The sequence below is a fragment of the Xyrauchen texanus genome, chromosome 5 (assembly GCF_025860055.1).
Source record: "Xyrauchen texanus isolate HMW12.3.18 chromosome 5, RBS_HiC_50CHRs, whole genome shotgun sequence".
NCBI classification, from domain to species: domain Eukaryota; kingdom Metazoa; phylum Chordata; class Actinopteri; order Cypriniformes; family Catostomidae; genus Xyrauchen; species Xyrauchen texanus.
In genome coordinates, this window is record NC_068280.1 from 14,647,657 (window position 1) to 14,669,147 (window position 21,491).

Genomic DNA, 21,491 nt, shown 5'->3' on the forward strand with positions numbered 1-21,491 from the left:
ACAACATGATGTTGCCACCTCCATGCTTCATGGTTGGGATGATGTTCTTCAGCTTGCAAGCCTCACCCTTTTTCTTCCAAACATAATGATGGTCATTATGGCCAATAAGTAAAATTTTCGTTTCATCAGACCAGAGGAAATTTCTCCAGAAAGTAAGATCTTTGTCCCCATGTGCACTTGCAAACTGTAGTCTGGCTTTTGTATGGCGGTTTTGGAGCATTGGCTGCTTCCTTGATGAGCAGCCTTTCAGGTTATGTCAATATAGAACTCGTCTTAGTGTGGATATAGACAGTTGTCCACCTGTTTCTTCCAGCATCTTCACAAGGTCCTTTGCTCTTGTTCTGGGATTGATTTGCTTTTTTTTAACCAAACTATGTTTATCTCTAGGAGATAGAATGCATCTCCTTCCTGAGTGGTATGATGGCTGCGTGGTCCCATGGTGTTTACACTTGCGTACTATTGTTTGTACAGATGAACGTGGTACCTTCAGGCATTTGGAAATTGCTCCAAAGGATGATCGAGACATGTGGAGGTCCACAATTTTTTTTTGCTGAGGTCTTGGCTGATTTCTTTTGATTTTCCCAAGATGTCAAGCAAAGAGGCACTGAATTTGAAGGTATGCCTTAAAATACATCCACAGGTACACCTCCAAATCAGTACACCTCCTATTAGAAGCTAATTGGCTGATTGCCTAAAAGGCTTGACATTATTTTTTGGAATTTTCCAAGCTGCTTAAAGGCACAGTTAGCTTAGTGTACTTAAACATCTGACTTCAACTGTAGTATATCACAACATTAGTAAGAGTAGTAGTAAAAAAGTTATTTGGCTGTTACGTATACAATTAAATCAGCATTAACATATATTTTATGTAATCATTTGTATAGCTAGCATAAAATATTAGTATATACATCCGATATTAAAAGTAAAAGAGAGGAATTCACTTCTGTGGATTTTTTATTATTTATTTGTTTTTGTTTTTTTTGCTCACATATTTTGAAATTATGGGGCATTTCTGTCAATTTGGGTGCTATTTTTGCCCCATACCCCCCTTGAAATTTGATTCTGGAAGTAGGTAATCTGGGTATTCTCTCCATGTATGGTAGTTTGCTATTCAGAACATAGCCAGAGTAATGGAGAAAACAGAGAATTGAAGGAAAAGTGTAGCTGTTGGATATTCCTGCTGTAGGACCTCTGTGTTTGTGTGAAGGACTATATAGTGAAATTAGAGGGACTCGGTGCAGAAGCAGGTGAGTTATTCCTGGATCTCTTAACACACTGTTTGCACTGGCACTCATAAAATATACACTAAAAAGCAGCCACCCATCAGTACCCAAATGCATATGACTTTCAAGCTGTGGAGATGAGCTGAGGCAATGCTGTCAGTATCTTTCTCTTCTCTATCTCATCAAGTTTTTTTCAAGTGCAGTAAAACATTTGGCACAACGACAGCATTGCTTGTTTCTAAAAGTTTCTTGAACTACCCCCATTTTTCTCTCTCTGTGCCCACCCCCGCTCCCTCCATCTGAGACAGATTCTGGTGCTTATATCACACAGGATTAATGAAAGGAGGGCTAGGTGGTAACATCCCTTAATAAGGGAGGTTCAGTCATTATATATACAGCTTCACTAGAAAGAGTAGATCAAAACAAAGAGGGGCCATTACGGCGCTAACGTGCTAACCTCGGAAACAAAGCGTTCCCTTCTGCTAGTGTTTAAAGAGCCCTTAGAGTGTCCTCCATGCTTACAGCCTCACTGATTTATGGTGGAAAAACAAGCAAGGCGTATCCTCCCCTTAGCTTGGCGAGGCCTCAATGACAATCTGCGAAGTTAGCGGAGTTAGCAGAGGCCCATTTTGATATCAGATTATCAAGCATATTGTGAGATGTTTAGATGTTTTCATTATGTATATTGTTTCATTGTCAGACAATAAACACAAACCCTGAATACAGATTTTGTCAAAAATGTTTTGTATTTCTATAAATTATTCCATAAGGCTTGTTTGAATGCATACTTGTAACTTGGTTACTGGTTGCATTATAAATAAAAGCCCTGCATTCACTCTGTTTTGCAGCAGATATGAAGGTTGTGTGTTCTGCTCAGTCTGGTATTTGTGTGCTTGTTTCAGTAATGCAAAATCAAAGACCTTTCCACAACACAACAGCATGTAACACAGGTCAAAAATAGGGATGTAACTGAGTGTGTGTGTGTGTGTGTGTGTGATTGCGTAACTGACCTACTCTCCAGCGGCACATTGCTGCCCAGGACCCAGCTGTCCTGCAGCGGCACTGACTCGGGTGTGGTTTGCAGTTCGGCGGGGAGGGCGGCCGGAGAGGCCGGGCTCACGTTCCTGCGGCTGCTCAGAGAATTGTGGTTCAGCGCCGTCACCGACGGCTGCTGCTTGTGTGGAGGCGGCACCGGTGGCAGCGTGGACTGGCTCTGCTGGTGGTGATTGGACGGTTGCTCTGCAGAAATAGAGACACAGAACTGGGTTAACCAATGGTGAGGCAGCACAGTAATTCTGCGCAGATGTAGGCAGTTGTCCTTGGTAATTAATCGTGGCAGTTAGGCAAATGTGTCTGGATGAATGTGCTTTTGCCAAAGAACATCTGGGACATATTACAGCAGAGTGATGATGACTTTAACCATTTAGTACCCACCCACTCCCACCAGCTGTCTGACTGCTGACTATATGATGAGCTGATGACTGTGATGACTACATTTGCACGCAGCTATATATGTACAATCATATGATTGAGACAATTAACAATGCACTGTTGAATGTGTCAGGGACCCTAGTGGCACTTATCTGCCATAATTGCAGTAAATGTACCCTAGGGTTTGCTTGGGATAGCAGTGAGTTAACGAGAAGTGTATAAAATAGCATTTTGAACAGTAGAGACAGTGAGTGAAATAGGCGTTCATCACCCGAGCTTAAGACTGCGTTTCAGATCTGATTACCACAGTTGCAGTGCAAATGACCCATCAGCCCTGCAGCCAGTTCACAATGCTAAACTCCATCCAGGCAATCTCAGTTTAGTCCATTCTCTCTAAATCTCAAGAAAGGTTATTTTACTGTACTGTTATACATTCTATTTGGCAATGTCACTGACAAAGGAACAACCACAGTGTTAGGATTAAACTTTTTTTTCCACTATTTCCCCTCCTGAATAGACCAGCATATGTTGTGTTTTGGATGCTGGTTGCCAGCATAGGTTGCTAATGTACTGGTGTTCCCAGCAGGCCTCTTAACTAGAAGTGTTTTTCCCACCATCGGGCTGAATGGTTTGGAGTATTGTGAGTAATTGTTCTAATATAATTTCTGCTTGAACATGTTTTGGTACGGTATGATTACAAACTGTTCCTGGCCTAGAATTCTCAGCACCATGAGCTAACCGTACTCATATATATAGGACATATAACCATGCTAATGGAATTTATTTAGTATGTTGTGACTCCTGATTGTTCATGTGCCCAATGAGTCTATTCTTATCCTGATTTCGCAGTACCACAATGAAGAAAAAAAGAAGAAAAAAGAAAAAAACACAACACAACAAGAACCATTTGGCCTGAAACCAGCAAGATTTCCTTGCTTCACCAGCTAAGTTGACCACCACTAATCAACAAAAACCACACTGGACCAGCATGGAAATTTATGCTGGTCTAAACTGGTCTTTTAAGCAGAGTCTTCCCATCTTTCTCTTCTTGCTCTCATGTCTCTTTACTTCTCTCTCTCCCAAAGACATCAGACATGAAGTGTATCAGACTCTAGGTATCTCTGCCAGAGGCACATAATCAGAGAATTAAAACCACCTTTGTAAGCTTCTTAGCACAAAAACCTCTCTGACCAAAGCATAGAGGTGAGAGAAAGGGGCGGTGGGGGGGTTCTAAGGACCGATTAAGCTCTGCACTTAGCATGAGCCCATAACTAGCTATGTCGATTTTCAAATCTGGGCCCATAAGCAGCGAATCGTTTTCCCTATTTGCCACATTTCAATAGATCATGTTCTAATCTAAACCTCTACTAACTCAAACCAAGAGAGGGAGAAAGAGAAAGTGAGAGAGAGAGAGTGTGAAAGAGATTACATGCTGTAATTTGAGGCTGCAAAATCTTTTTTCTCTCGAACACAGATAAGATGAAACACAAGGCTATGTATGTAAAGCAGTCTTTCCAGAAAGACAAAACCATCGTTCTACTTCCTGCTCTTTCTCTCTCTCCCTGTAGTGATACTCATATGGCTGTGTTTGATGGCAGTTTGATATGGCAGGGTCATTATAAGGACTAAGCAGAATAACAACAACTAAGAAAGTGCTCAGACAGAGGACTGAGTTTGAGAAGCTTCTCACAGATTTGGAGTGCAGCAGAATGGTTTTGTTTGAGACAAAACCTTTTTGTGGTGGTTTTGAGCTTTTCTTGAGCTGCTTATATATGTCTGTTCCATTCATTCTCATCTCCTCTTCATCTCTCTTGAAGCTTCCAAAAGCTTCCGAAGACACACATGCTAGACGATTAAAGTAGGTTATAGACATGGTGTTTGACATGGGGGCTGACCTCTCTGTCATTCCTATTCCTCATTCTCATGGCTCATTTCTTAAATTGCTGCCTGTTTTTAAAAACCCAAAGGGTGCCATTGTCTAATCAGTAGTACTCTTGAGTATTCTCAAAATATTACCTTAGAGTGGCAATAAGCTGTTTCAATGTTTACATGTAACATACATATTTAAACACAGAGATTAAAAAACAATGTTACTTCAGTATCAAGACAATCCTAAATAAAATACTGTATATATATATATATATATATATATATATATATATATTGCTGACCTTGAATAAAAGAGCTAGGTCAATGGAGGACATTCAGACAACCTCCACAGTATAGTCGGTTCTGCTCAAGAAAACGTAATGTGCAGAGGAAAAGCAGGAAAATAGTAAGATATGGCAAAAGGCTGATGGATGAAAGGTGTGCTGAGAGACTAAAAGAAGAAGTGTGGTGTGGTTTGCTTAAGGCAACATACGAATACGTGAGTGAAACTCTGTTGGGCATCTAGCTTCAAGCTTTTTTCTGGGGTCTGCAAGAATGTATTACACCTAAAAGTTGTCTACACGCACACACACAACCTAGGCTATAACACAGACAAAAATACAACCCCCCAAAAGAAACAAGAATTGATCTGTTCTTTGACCAAAACAAACCCAGAGGCGGTGAAAGTGCACAGAGAGTTTTACGATTGGATACTCATAACTTCCTCAAGGGAGTGCTTTCGTACATTTCCATAGTCTAGGTGAACATGTTCCATTGGGTCCTATCTACTTTGCAACTGGCAGTTTCAAAGAGCAAAACAACAAAATCAAAAACAATGGAAGGAGAGGAAGAGGGACTGTTGAGCCTGTTAAAATTCAATTTCCAGTCTCCACTGCAACTGATGGTGCATGGTACCATTCACTCCCATGATAATCAGACTGTCAGAAACACAATCAGTTTGGGAAAGACACTCTTCTGTACTCAATTATCTTTTGCTCACACCAGTAAACACAACTCCATATATTTCCTGTGCCATTAGGCCTGGGGAAGATACACTTTGTTAGGGGGGTGGCAGAATTTTATTCCCCAGATCACAAAGTACATTGTGGCTCTACTGTGACCATAGAATAGACCTCTACAAAGCATTCCAAGGCCATTTTGAGAGAAAGACACAAACATATATAAATAATGTATATTGGGGTTAACTCAAGCATCAAACAGAGGAGGGACATGCAACACTGGCATAAAATAGAGCTTAGAATTTAACACAAGATCAGTCAATTAAGGTCACTGATGCAATGTTTAGACTTGTATTGTGCCAGTGATAGTGCATTTGGTTACCGTTTATAAACATATACTATTTCCACATCTGTTTTTTTTCAGTCAATGTTTTATACAAATGGAAAGGTTGTATGAAATCGTAATTTTCTTTAACATATTTATGATATTTCCTGTACACGAAAAGTGCAGTAATAATCATGGTAAAGTTTAGTGGTTTCAGTATGTAGAGACACCTCTGAGAGCTCCCGATAAATCTCAAACTTTCCCAGTTTCATGTGAGTTGAGATGTGATGGCACACAATGCAACAGTGAAACGCTTCAAATCGTATATTTTATAGCCTCTGGCTGTTCTCGCCTGGCTGGCTAGAGTGGAATGAAATAAAAGAGGGTAAATGAAGTGTGGGAGGAGACGATCAAGTGTGTTGATCTGACATACTCAGCATTTTAAGCAATTGCTCACCTTATCTCTATTTAATATCAAAGGAGAACTATACATAATGCATTTAGGTAGACAGTGCAGCACTTGTGCATGCACGCACACACACACACACACACACACACACACACACACACACACTCAAGCGCACAAAAAAAAACAAGGGGGATTTGGGAGGGGAACTTTATAGCTCTTCTCTAAGACAGCTCACCAATATGTCTCCATTTCACCGCCATATGTTTGCAACACAGGTGCCATTCCACAGCGTGGATGGACATTTGTCACGCAGCAGGCCCTATTAGTACCATCACATCTTTCTCTCCCCATGGACTTCGTATACAGACCCTTTACATGCCCAGAAACACTGACTCAAACCCACTCAGTGACCTCAAGACCTGACCCCTCTTAACAGCGCATCCACACCACTTCTCTGGTGGCAGCAAAGGGGAGAGTCTCCTCTGCCTGAGACAAGAGAGTGGTTGGGGGTCAGGATGGTCATGTTAGTGTCTGACAACGGGAAGCCGAGATTGATAGATGTGAGTTTTATGGCCCAGGCATTGAAACACCATCGCTGACGGATAGCCCTGCCTGACATAACTCATCAGATGAGGGCTGTCATGCTCCCGTGCAGCAAAAATATTTTAAGAGCCCTTTTGATTAGGATTTCACAGGCAGTCCTGAAATTACATCCACTGCGGTTAATCTCTAATGGGGGTGAGTGATAGCTATTCAGAAAAAATTAAAGTGCTGCTTATCTGTCGCAACACATCTCGAGCCTGAGCTTGTATTTCAGGGATGGTTCATCAGCAGACATCTGACCTGCAAAGCAAGCATGTGTGAGAGAGATAGAGAGTGCGAGACAACGGAAGCACCAATGCCCAGACACTCTGAGCTTATATCCGTGCCGTCAAACTTTAGATTACCTCACATGTCCTTCACCCACACCTGTCAGAATGCTGGGAGCACTTGAAGAGGCCTGTCATATCGAACATTCATCCCCCTTCTTGTCTGTCCTCAATGCTCATTTTGTAAACCTTTCCCTATGAAAGAGGCTTTACAAAAATAAGGCCTGAGTTGCTCAACGGGGAGCGTCTATCAATGTCCATCAATGTCTCTTTGCCGTGTCTGCTCACAATACCAGTGTCGGGCGAGGGGGGCACAGTGTAGTTGGGCTATAGTTGCTTGTTGTGGGGAGACAGAGAAATGAATGACTGCAGCACTAACTGTGATCTAATAGAGCTGTGTCTTGTGAGAGGCAGATAGCCAGGGAAGGAAAGAGCTTTTGAGACAAGTTGACAGTGTGGCAGGGGTTAATTGGTGGAAGGGCAAGAGGGTTTTGTTTGTAACTCTCCACTGGGGCACTAGCTAATGAGTTTATTTACATGGAATATCTTATGGGGGACAGAGATGTTTAGTTTTCATGGACTATGATGAATAAATTCAAAGAAAACAGAAAAAGGGACACGGTAGAGCAGTGCTTTTCAACTCTGCTGTCCAGCAGAGTTTAGTTTCAATCCTAATCAAACACACCTGCCTGTAATTCTTATAAGTAATCCTTGTTGGGTTGGAGCTAAACTCTTCAGGACAGTGGCCCTCAAGGACCGGCATTGAATAGACCTTTAGTAGGTTATGAACGAGTGGTAGTACCACATGGAAGCTTGTGATTAAAGAGAGTGGTAGCATCTCTGACATTTAGAGAACATCTGAGCCGAGGCTAAACTCAACAAAGAGGTGGCTGGTGTTTATTCCTCAGCCTTGGCCAAATGCTCCAATGGCCTAGATTACAGAAAACACACTTGACTTGACAAAGCACATGTCACAAAAGAGACTTTTGAAAGTTAGGTACACCTGTATTGTGCAGATGTGAACTGCATGGGCTGGAAATTGATGGCTAACACATTGTCCTAACCAGACGTGATAAGATTCCAGTGACACGCAACCTGTCTGTCCACACTAGACGTGACATAATATGAAATGTATAAATCAGAGCAATCACAAACGGAACAGTCTGTTTACTGAACGCAACTCATTTTCTCACTGAATCTGCATATGGGCATATGCTTTCTGCGACAAACACAGAGGGGATAAATACACAATCAAACACATACGCAGGGCGAAGTTACTTTGTGAATTGCATCAAATTTCATTCTTTTATCACTGTTTATGCGCACACTGTCAACACTTGTTATTTCACAGATCTCCAGGTGCTAGGGAAGCAGAGAGAAAGTCAGAATGAGCCGGTATGTTACGCTTCTGGCATTTTGAACCAGTGTGTGTGTATGTGTGTGTGTGTGTGAGACAGAGTTCTGACTGAAGAGGTTGAGAACTCAAGCACAACATTTGGTAGGCATGTGACTCCCTCAGCCAACACCAAGATGTTGTGAACTGGCTAGTAAAATGCCAGCTTTAATATACAGTTATAAAAATAATTTTAAGCTCATTTGTTGACTGGGCTGCCCAGCACCATGTCACAGAAAAAGAATCCCCTGTCATTCATTGCAGCTGGATAGGAGAAAAACTTCAACATGGAAAAGATACCTTTCATCATGTGTCGAGGCGCTGCATTACATCTGGTTAGAACTAGGTGTGAGATGTCATGTCAGATGTATATTGAGTTCTTAATGCTCATTCCTCCGAGGAGGTCTGATGTGAGAGTATTACTTTCTTGAAATGAAGAAATCAGAAGTTACGTTACTGCAGCATGTCTGGCATTATGATAAGTGGGATTACTCGCCATCCTAACTAAAAGGCCTGTAAAATGTCAGCTCACTGTCATCAATATGTGTCAAGATGCTAAATTGACATTTCAAAAGCACACCAGTCGTTGAAAGCTAAAGCCGTCATTTGGGAGGTTTGACAGGAACGGAGGGAAAGGTTATTTGTCAACAATGTGGCGGTCTGTCATGTTTCACCTTGTTTCACCTTGCATTAATGCGGACTGCCATGGGGAGGGGGCAACCATGCAAAGAGCTGAGTGACATATCAAATTTCCAACTTCCTCAAAGATAAACACATTACACAAATACGATTCGCATCACTGGAACACAATGCAGCCAGACGGCTAGTGTCAAGACTTCCTTCAGCTGTGTGAATCGCAAACATCACATCTCATGATGTCAAAACATGGGAAGGAACTGACAGTCAGGGTGGGAGTTTCTTTAAAGATAATGGCTAATATTGGATGTTCCTGACTTGTAGATTTAATAAAAAGAACTAGGATGTTTAAAGCATACAAGAATCCTTAGATTCAATGAAAGAAAACAAACCTGGTGAGTCAAAATACATTCTGTCCTGTCCTGGTTAGTGCGAGTGAAAAATCATGTTTGAGGAGTATGAGGAGCATGATTGCATGTGGCCACAATGACTATAAACAGGAAGCAAGATACACATGAAAGCTTTCTTCCTGCTGAATGGAACTAAATTAATAGCATTGCTTGATTCCCTAAAATCCAGAGCTAAACAAAAGCAGCTGCTAGACACGAGACTATAATTTTTTGGTGGGAGGCTAAAATCAGTCTTTTCCTCTAAAGGAGAGATCAAGCCTCAGCCACTGTATGTGGGACGTCATCTCTTTGTGTGGGATCTGGACAGGACACTGCGTCCTCTGATAAGCGACCCAGACAGAATTGAAAATGGCTCTTTTGTGAAGTGTCTTTGGCTGACAGGTGTGCGCGCATGTGTGTGGGCGAGAGGATGGAACTGGCTGGGGGAAAAAAGGGGCCCGATATGGATACATCGGAGAGGAGACATCCATTCCTCATGAAAAATGAGGGAAAAAGAGGTGGGTGACTCAAGGTCTTTCCTGCTGTCTTTTCTATTTTGCCACTGCCAGTGTGGATTCTGGCCTCTAACAGCCAATTTAGCATCAACCCCCAACAGAGAACAGCCATTACCAAAGAGTAATGAACAGAGGCACAAGGGGCGGCTCACCACTCGACTCACATGGCAAAATTTTGACCAGTCTGTGGCACTGTGGGATATATGTGGGCTCCCACCATCAAAGAACAGAAGACGATGGCTTTGGGGGGTTATTTATGCCAGTATGTCTGAGATAAAGCAGAGGCCCCTATTTTGGGCGGTGCTTCCAAAATTATAGGTCAAGCTATGAAAGAGAAGACGCAGAATGCCTGGATTGATGCTCGTCAAACATTCGTACAGTGTGCTATTTGTAAAAGATAAATATCAGCAGGTTGTGACATTTATCTGCCAGGCTGTCTATGATTTCCGGGGGACAAAGTGGTTTTTAAATATTGACAAACTCAAGGGCAAATCATTACCAGAGATCAATTGAACCTATCGCTTGTATGACACACTGTACCCAGAAAATGGAAAAAGGAGTGTTTTTAAGTAATTATTAGAAATAAAAGGAAGGGAAGGAGAGAGAGAAACAGAAATGTAATTACACTATTCAGAAGGTTGTACATTTCTCAAACTGTCAAAGCACGTATTGGTAGTGAGAGGCAATTTAAGATGTACCAACAATGTGGAGGGAGTCTGACATTAATCCTCAGCCTTAGAGCTGAATTGCAGGTTCATAATTTGCCATAATTCAGAGTAATTGCTGTGGGGTTTAGAGGGATATTATTTCTTTTTTCCACTTTGATGAGTCCCCTGATATTACCACTTGGAGGTGAATTAAAGTGCAAGGTTGTGGTTCTGCAGAAATAATGCATGAGCTGAAATGGTATATGAAATTATTTGCAACACCAAATTGAATGTAGAGCTGTGATAAACAGCACCCCATTCAAGATGAGAAAATGAGAGGAAACATATTTGAAAAGTGTTCTTTCAGCAACCTCGGGCTTATTGTCTTCTGTCTGCCAAATCCAGGTTGGAAAATGATCATGATATATTTTCCTTCTGCTATATAGCCTCCATGTCTGCCCTAATTAAGTACTCGTTACTCAAAGAGGGAGGTTTACATTACTCCTGGTAGACCCAGTGACTAAAAGAAAGCCTGTGAAATATGCTTAAGTTTAAAAGGATAGTTCATCCAAAAATGAAAATGCAGGATGGAATGACATGAGGGTTAGTCTGTGTCAGAATAGAAATTTTTGGGTGGACTATCAATTATTCACAAGGCCAGAGTGAACATTTACAAACGAATGGGTTAGCTGGTCGCTAGACATGCCAGGTGTCGAGACAACCCTTTACCTTGTTTAACATCGGAAGCTCTCAGAAAGAACTGAGCATTATTTAAAATACTAATGATGAAACGTTTGTGATGGTAATGCATTTTTAATGAGCAGGTGAGAACGAATGCTTTTACTGCAGCAAACCGCACTGAGCTGCACACACATACACTAAATAACACACAAACATACAGCTTTTAATGAGACGAGCAGGGTTGAGTGTTACACTGAACTGTAACTGACATACAGCTATGCTCCCAATTACGTCCAACCCGCATATGGGGAGTGTAGGCTCTTCCTAGCAGTGCAATGAAGTAAATTCATGAAAACTATGGAATGACACAATTGAAGTATGAAAGTTATGTAACGTCCTGACTGTTTTCCTCTCCAATTTGTGAAGTCTAATTCTGTACAATGCTAAGTGTGAGAAATTCGATTGAGAATCCTAGATCAAACTCCTTTGAGAATGTATTTTCACTAGTGTTATTCTAGCCCTAACATTACCCCTGAAACTACATAGTTCTAGAAAAAAATTAAAATAAATCACTGATTGTGAAAATGCCGCTTCTGATCTGAGTACAACCCTGATTCATCAACAGCCCCATTGGACTGTTTCTACCCCCATCTTGTGCTGGTTCATACTGAGAGTTCTCATAGCTTAATGCTATTTGTTTACCAGCAGGCACTGATGTGGCTGGCTAATTGAAACTGTGTCCCATTCTCTCTCCTTCTATGTCCTATTTTGGATGACTAAGAAAGCATGGAAGTAGTGAGGAAAATAAAAAAAACATTCAAGAAGGAGCGAAACAGTGGAAGCTTGAGCAATCCATGTGGCTACATGAGCAAGGCGCAGGAGTCGGAGACCTCTGTTGGCCCTAGAAAATGTTATTGGAATTCCTGTGCTATAAAATTGTGGCTTTCATGCCCACTGCACCTGACAATAGCAATCGGTGCATGAGAGAAGACAGGCCAGGCGACCCGAGGCTCAGTTTCAGAGAGTGCATACCACGGTACACTGGCAGCTTCAGTCAGCCCCCAGCCGGCTAATTGAGGGCAATCACGCTCGATGGACAGAGCTCTTGTTCGCTGTCTTTCTGTCCATCTTCTTGATGTGTATTCTGTGTTTCGAGCGGGTCTTGAAAATGATCACAAAGAAAAGTAAAGGTAATGTGTTCTAATATTCAAAGATGAGAGGAAACCCTCAGTGCTGACTGTTTTGAAAGCCAATGTTTTTGTGCTATTAGCCATATTATTTTTAAAAGATCTTAAAGCTGAAGTGTTTGATTATTTCTAGAAATACATTCAACTATCCAAGCTTAATATGCAACTATAAGAAAGCCACATGTTTACTGATTTCCCAAAAAAGTGTATACGCTGTGACTGACTCTATGGCGGGACCACCTGTTCGACTATCTTTGACCAATGGTAGAAGGGGGGTGTATATCGGAAAATTGTTTAAAAACAATCATTATTATTTAGCAATTTTGTTTGGTGATGGGAGTGGTGCAAAAATGACACTACAGATTTAAATCTGTATAGGCAAAATCACAATCGAAAAAAAAAAATTCTCTCTAACACGGGTTGCTTTCTGTATTCATCTATTCAACTTGTTTCTTCCCATCCTCCCTCCCTCTCTGTTCCTCTTTCTTTCTCATTCCTCTTCTGTTCCGGTTCTGCCTGAGTTCATGTCTTTAATATGGAGGGCTGCAGACAGGAGCCGGCACACTGACCTGCCGTCTACTCTCAGACTATTAAAGCCTGGCCTCTGAGGATGTGAATTTTTAGACTTTTTTTAACCCTCCCTCTCTGTCTCTTTCTCTCTCCACCCTTTTCTAGTTTGATCTGCAGAGTGGGATGGGCAGCATGCATCTCCGCAACGATCAGCAACAGCACCTCTGCTCATTACAAATATCGATGATCGCTTTAAATGATGAGACGTCAGGGCTTGGAGTGCTTCCCGATTCCCACTTGACAGCTGCAAATGAGTCGGCCAAAAATACTTAATGAGGGAAAAGTGGATGAGGATGTAGGAACTGAAGACTGGCGGTAAGCTTGGGGTTTCCTAGTAACAGTCATTTCACCGTAAGGCCGGATGGCTATCGAGAAAGACCCTCACTTCTGGTATAATCTCATCCATAATGAGCTGCCTTGATCAGTTTTTAAAAACATATTGAAGAGTTTTAAGAATTGATACTTAAGATTTAAGAATTTAAGAATGATTTAAGAATTTGAAGAGTGCAGTTTTCTGTCATGTGTTAAGTTTATATGGGGCATATTGAAGAGCTCGCCCCCCTCTTCAAAATCAGCAAACTGGCTTTAGATATATTCAGGGGTGTAAAGTAACAAATTACAAATACTCACGTTACTATAATTAACTACTTTATACCAAGAATTGTACTTTTTAGTAGTTAAAAAATTAGAAATACTTTACTTTTACTTGAGTATATTTTAAGTGCTAAAACTTTTATCTATCAACACGATTGGCTAGGGAGAGTCTTGTGACTCCCGTCAAATCAAATCACACGTAAGAAACTTGAGCAGCAGCAGCAGATCTGGCGCCAACTGTTATGAATGTGGAGAATGCATCAAGCATAGTTTATAGCTGAACATCACAGCTGCGACTGGAAGGGCTTTTCATAGTGAAAAAGGCCAATTGCTTAATCGTGTCATGTGAGTTTAACTGGCTCAAGCCAGCTATCAGCATTAATCCAGCTTTTAATTTTAAGAACATATCGAGGTATATTTCATATTCCAGCTTACTAGATTCTGTGTTTCTATAACATAGCAAGTTATTTAACTATCTATCACTGAAATAATTGCGGTACTGTGAGAGATTACTGCAATGTTATCAATAGGGCTGGGCAATAAAATGATCTAGATGTTTATCGGAAAAAACAGAGATGTTCTCGATCAAACTTTTGAGCAGTTTTCTATATTTAGCCTATGTTTTACATCTAGAACAGGGGTGTTCATTACATCAAACATGATAGCAAGAGAACCACTGGTTGGTTGATCTAGATGAAATATAAAAGATTGTCTTTTTATTTCCCGACATCTATAGCAGCGTGTTGTTTGATTGACAGGCGGCTAATGTTTGAGTGCTAATGCAGTTACGCGCCTAAATGGTCAAATACACTTTATAATTCTCAATGCCCAATGCCCGTTTTGTTGAGGATTTAATGTAAACGCAGTCGTTTATGTCTAAAGTTAATTTAAAAAAAAGAGTATTTGCATCAAAATATTGGACTTGAAGTGTACATGTAACCGAGTTGAGCACTGTCTAGTAGGCTATGTCATATAAAGGCTATTAATCAAACAACAATAACAAGGAAATGAGAAAACCACTCACTACTTTTGGCTGAATACTTTTAGTATCTTTAAAAGTATTAATGTAATCGAATAAAAATGATTTTTAATAATAATAATTTTTTAAATATTGTTCTTTTTTAATAATACTGACCCCTGATGTAGAGTGTGTGTTAATTGATATAATAAACTACCAGGAAAGTAGAGATGATCAAATAATTTATAATTATGCTTAGCCTTTATAAAGATAGAAAAGTATTAACATTTGTAGAGCAATACTTCAGGCAGAACATTCCACCAGTCACAAAATTGTGCATCATGCATTAGAATGAGAACACAACTATTTATTGGCTTAAAAGATACAAGAACTAAATCATAGTGGGACATTGTATATCAAAAGGAGGACAATGTGGCCCCCATGTGCTACTTAAAGAAAGATTTTTTTCTTTAAGATTTTTAGAAGATTAATTGAAGTGAAGGGGTCAAAATTGTGACGCTCCAAAAAGCACATAAAAGCAGTATAAAAGTAATACATACAACTCCAGTGGTTTAATCCACGACTTCAGAATTGATAGGACAGGTGTGAGAAACAGATCAATATTTAAGTCGATTTTTGCTAGAAATTCTTCTCTCTGCCCAGTAGGTGGCAATACCCATGAAGAATGTGAATCACCAAAAACACAAGAAATTTTTATTTAAAGTGATGATTGATTAAGGAGGAGAACTAATAGTAAGAAAGAATTAACAATTGATCTGTTTCTCACCACATCTATCATATCGCTTTTGAAGACATGGATTAAACCATTGGAGGCACATGGATTAGATACTTTTATGCTGATTTAAGTGATTTGTGGAGCTTCAACATTTTTTATTTATTTAGATATTCTTCTAAAAATCTTAATTTGTGTTCTACAGAAGAAAGTCATACACATCCAGGATGGCATGAGGGTGAGTAAATGATGAGATAACTTTCATTTTTGGGTGAATTATTCCTGTAGCCCCTGTAACAAACAACTTTTCCCATGCTTGCTCCACCTCCTCTATTGTGCAGGACATGACGTGCTAAGTGATCATGCTTATTTAGCATTGTTTTGCATTCCTTGCATTGTTTGAACATGTTTTAACCACAACAATAATGCTCTGTCGGCATTAAGGAAAATGTAGATGCTACACATAAATTGATTTTATTGTAATTGTTTCATACATTATGATTTAAAACGGTGATCGGTTACCATTCGGTGATCGATTATTTTTGGAAATCAGATTAATGAAGTATCATAGATAAGTGATGTATTTTAAAAGTTGGCATACAGTGTTCATTATAATGGGGCATAGGTTTTGCAACTCAGCACTCAATACTCACTACTCATGAGTACTTTTAAATGAGCTACACTTTTCCTCTTACTTGAGCAGTTTTTAGGACAGCTACTTTTACTCTTCTCACACTACATTTTTTGTGAAGTAACAGTACTTCTACTTGAGTATGATTTTTCAAAACTCTTTCCACCCCTGGTTATATTACAGCCATGAACCGTTATTTGCTACTTGCTAGTCAGTTGCAGGTGATTTTTGGGGAGAGGAACATTCTGATCCTAGAGAACATTTGATTGTATGTAAGTCTATTTTTTTAGATTGTATGTATGTCTATTTGTGCAGCAGCATGTCCTATATGCACGATGCAGCATGTTTTGCATTTGTTTAATTGTGGAGCAGCAGAAGCACGTCCACATGCTTACCTCAAATAGTTAACTAGCATAGCATAGGAGTACACTAGCGTATACATAGATGGCTTTAAAGCTATTGGAAATTGACTAAATGCCACAAAAGTCCTTTAACCGATGCTGCTTTTGATTAGGTCCTCGATGGCAGAGTATGTATGGATAGAAGAGGCTAAATTTGTCTATTCCTTTAAAAGCAGCATACTGTAAACATGAGGACATGTGTGGTCCAATGTTTGGGCTCAGAACCAAAGCCAGTCAAACTTCTTGCTGTCACTCAATGGAGACATAAAGTCCTATATCCCATAAAGTGTTCTTAAAACAACATACTCTCCTCTTGCCCCACAGAATTGAACAATTATGCAGAGGAGAGGCCTAAATTAAATTTTCCATGCTAGTTTGCTGAATAAACAATGGCAAAGTAACGTCCGTGCATTCCCCTCATAAAGCAAATCTGATCATACTCATTATGGATAAATACCAGTACAAATGAGATGTTTTCTGTTTAAGGCAGACTTTTAGAGGTAAGAATACATTAACAAAATGTCAACAATGCAGAGTGAAGAAAGTACACAAGATCATCTGCAGGTGATAAAAGGTTTTTGTCTGGTTGAAATAAATAGTTCTGAATTCCCATTCTTTTTGATCAATACATTTCCAGGACTTGTCCAGTCATTCTTAATTACTGGATAAAGATTTTTAAAAATCATTCAATATCGATTACACACAGAGAGAACACTGTCTAGATGATTGAATATTATATATATATTACATATAATATTATAATATAACTGGAAAAACACAGACTTTTCCATGTCTTTTAAAGATTTTATTAATTCCCATGACTTTTCCATGCCTATAAATCACAATTTTTAATTCCTCTGATATGTTTTCCTTAACCGTGGGAACCCTGAAGGTAGCTTGAACAGCAGAAAGTTCTGGGTTGTCTGTGAGCTTATATATGTGTCTATTTGTTTCAAATGTGCTTATGGGTTTGCATCGGTCTGTAAGATGATGTTACAGACAGCTGGTGTCCTAAGGTTCTCAGACAAAGATACAAAGGTCTTAGAGCACAAGGACAAGTATACACTATTGGAGTGTTTATTGGAGTTATTGTTTGAGGAGACACAAGATGAAAAAAAGAACAGGAGGAGGCTTTTGGTATGGCTGCCAGAGAGATGGAGAGAGAACACATACAATAGAATCTGCTCTGAGTGGAAGCAAACAGAGTGTTTTTAACTTAGCACAGTTCATGTTGCTGCTTTAATCAATCTAAGTGCATTCAAATTTAAACTAGCCATTCTCCACTCAATACAATTATGAGCATACAAAACTGGGTTTATAGTGCAATACAAGATCCAGGGCCATTTTATACACAAAACCATTTAAAATCCCTCTAATCTACACAGAGGTTGAGCACTGCTGATTGGATGTGACATTCTCCAATAAAACTTTCCACAAGGCCAGCAAGCAGTTCACTCCAGTGGTTTTAACTGGGAACACGAAGCCTTCACGCTTTTCTTACTTCGCAAACAGAGAGCGAGCGAATGGGTGAGAGAGAGAGAGAGAGAGAGAGAGAGAATGGTCACCTTACCATTACAGCTGTGGCCTGGGCCAGGCTGTGTTATGGGTCTATAGAGAGCGACCGTGTACTCCTCCTCTGAATCAGAGTCCTGTGCCGCCTGTGTGGTGGCATTACTTAAGATGGAACTCTGGTTGTCATGGAGATTGGGTGAGGGTGGTTGAGAATGGGAATGCTCGGTGGCTGATGGACTGGAGAGAGAGGATGGCATGGGAGAACCTAAAGAAAAGAAAATAACTTTAAACCAACAGAAAAAACCCCCCCGAAAATAACAACCACAAACGAATTGTACTGAAAATATAACAAAAGAGCTACTTTGAAAAATGTAATTACTTTAAATATAAAAAGTTAATTGAAATTTTGAAGAAACAATACAGCTTATTAGATATTAGTAGGATGATAAGCAGTATAAAGTGCATGCATTAAAATAAAGACAAGTAGCTTGAACCAAAACATCCATTGCTACCAAATAAAAAATGCATTTTTACTGCTAGTATGAATAAGTAGGCTTTTCTGTTTGAGATGTTTCAGCTTCACTAGCTGCGGTCACATAGAAGTAGGAAATGTTTCCACAGTGCCCACAATTGTCTTTAAAGCCACAGCATTGGAGAGGCCAAGTAAACCACAACTCTCTCTCTCTCACACACACACACACACACACACACACACACACACACACACACACACACACACACACACACACACACACACACACACACTCACACCCAAACAGAATCACACACTTGCTTTCCGTGGCTGACAAATTCACTTTATCTTCATCTTCATCTTAGATATACTGTAGCTCCACTTGTAGTCCATTTACCATCAAATCAGCTATTAGCAAATGGATGCTTGTTCGTGCACACACACAAGCACGTGTACCTTCAATATTGAGAGGATGAAATGCTTAAAGACTGTTAAATAGGATCAAATATAAAAATGTATAGTTTTTGAGCAGATAGTGATATGTAGTCTGCAGTAAATTAAAGCAGTGGAAATAAAATAAAATTGTAATCTAAAATGGTAAATGGTCTGCACTTATATAGTGCCTTTTTTTAACTTTAGCGGTTACCAAAGTGCTTTACACTGTGTCCCATTCTCCCGTTCACACACACACACTCGCACTCACACTCATACAACAATGATGGCAGAGCTGCCATGCAAGGCGCTAGCTAGCTTGTCATTGGGAGCAAGTTGGGGTTCAGTGTCTTGCTGAAGGACACTTCGGCATGTGGAGTTGTGTGGGCTGGAAATCGAACCGCCAACCCTGCGATTAGTGGCCAACCCACTCTACCACCTGAGCCACAGCCTATTCAAAAATGAATAAATCACACTTCTACTGCTGTTGTGCATGCATTTACAAATTTTCCTAAAATTATACCTGTTATATATCATTTTTAAATGTACCTGTTATGTGTCATGTTAATAATTTTGCATAATATTGTACCTATATAGTAAATGGTATAACTTTTAGGACCTTTTTGTTTACTTTGTTGTGATTTTTGCTGACAATTTTGGTACAGTGTTGTGTCACCACTTGATGTCCAACACAAAATTGGGGTCCTGAAGCAAACCCATATAAAAACCACTGATATAGTATAGCGATTTGAGGTATTAGAAAAAGATCACAAAGTGTAAGAAATAATTTCATCATTCAGTGTCTTCTTGTTATGTGAAAAGGCTTTGCTTGCAACGTTCTGGACACCATTTTAAAGAGAAATTCCTCTAACCTTCCCAAACCTATCAGCAACGTCTGAGGAATATGCACAGGTAGTCACAATGACCTGACCTGGGCTCAGTGCTACCACTTAGCATATAATAACAGCTTATCAGACACAGTCAAGGTCCCCTGATCTGAGAGCAGTTAAAGGCATAGGGTGAGAGAAGTGAGTGTATAGTAATTAGGCTGACTGGCTCAAAGCTCCATGTCATGGGTCTGGACACACTCCTGAGACAGTGAGCAAAGTCACCTCCACCAAAGTCCTGCATGCACCCTAATTACCTTCTTCTGTGTACACTACACTGTATTGAGAAAGAAAGGAAATTCAGAGGGAAAAGTGTCTGCGATCGTAAGAATGTAAGTGAGACAGAAAGAAAAAGACAGAAAGAGCAGGAATAATTATAATTTTGTAATTATTGGGAGCTTTATTTATATATTTATGTTGTGAAACACAATTACAGGCGGGTCCTCTGGGAGCAGGGCTTACACCGGCCTACCCATCCCAACCAACAAATTAAGTGCCATTAACATTACGTGCAGCCACTGATACAAAAACTGTGTGTGTGTGTGTGTGTGTGTGTGTGTGTGTGTGTGTGTTGAAACTACTGAGCCTAGACCATCTGAATAAAATACTATAATGTTCCCTCTAGACTGAACACTGATGTAAATTCTAATGACTACAGTTCAAATAATTTACTTTGTATGCTCTTAAGGTATATGCTTTACAATGGTAGGGAAGATTATTCTGTAACACTTTTCTTGAGGCCTGTATATATAATGCATTAAAATCCATTTCTTAATGCATTATAAATTCCTAATGACTTTTAATGCATATTGTAATGCTTCATATCATTTCATAAATAATTGTTGCCACTGTAATAATACATAACAATGATTATCTTTTCATAGTTTAGATTATTATGCATTATAACACATGATATGACATGTGAAATTGTCTGTCTTGATGTTTTTCAGCCTTTTGATGACATTGATATATATATATATATATATATATATATATATATATATATATATATATATATATATATATATACTCAGCTGAAATGGGGGGTTTTGCTTTTAATCAGATTAACCATCATTTTGACCAAACAGACAGCAAATTAAATTTAACATAATCATGGCACGTTCTCTAAACATATTAAAAAACACTCTCATAATCATGAATTATAAGACAAGGAGGGTTTGTGTAACTCGTCTACTACCACAGTCTTTTGGAAACTTAATAAAGCAGACATTAAAATCATTAAGAAATTCATGATGTTGCTTTATTTTATATTGTCAGCAAAGTCATCACAAATATATCTGGCATATTTAATATTAATATTAAAGGCAGAAATTTTGTATTAAGAAGTATTTTAATAATACTGGTTACAATTACTTATGATAACGTATAATTGACAAGGTTATATGTTGACCAGGTGTTTTTTTTTAAAGATTTTCTTCTTCTTCAGTCAGCTGCAATTACTTGAAAAGGATTCATAAACATAAATTTAGAGATTGCACTCACAAAGAGTTATTCCTGGCCAATGAAATATTATCAAGCTTAGAATTACTAGGAACAAAAAAATAAATAATTTGCTATTCAAATTTCAATGGATTTTTGGGGAATTTTATACATTTTCATGATATTTCTAAGCATGGAAAACACAATTTTAAAACTATAAAAAGTTATGTTTATGTCTGTGGGAACTCTGACTTGATTATAAGGTTCTATAGCATTATGAATCGATGAAACAGTGCTCCTGACAGTGCAGTGCACATGCCTTTTTTGG

The 21,491-nt window shown here is 39.3% G+C and overlaps 1 protein-coding gene across 2 annotated transcripts in view; it reads right to left on the reverse strand.

Moving 5' to 3' along the window:
- Positions 1–21,491, reverse strand: part of tenm3 (teneurin transmembrane protein 3) — a 366,934-nt gene that overhangs the window by 140,112 nt on the left and 205,331 nt on the right. For both annotated transcript variants that reach the window (XM_052126900.1, XM_052126901.1), the window contains 2 exons: positions 17,991–18,197; positions 2,234–2,462 (listed from right to left, as the gene is read on the reverse strand). In XM_052126900.1, the coding sequence (XP_051982860.1) occupies positions 2,234–2,462; positions 17,991–18,197 (436 nt within the window). The remainder of the gene's footprint in view (positions 1–2,233; positions 2,463–17,990; positions 18,198–21,491) is intronic.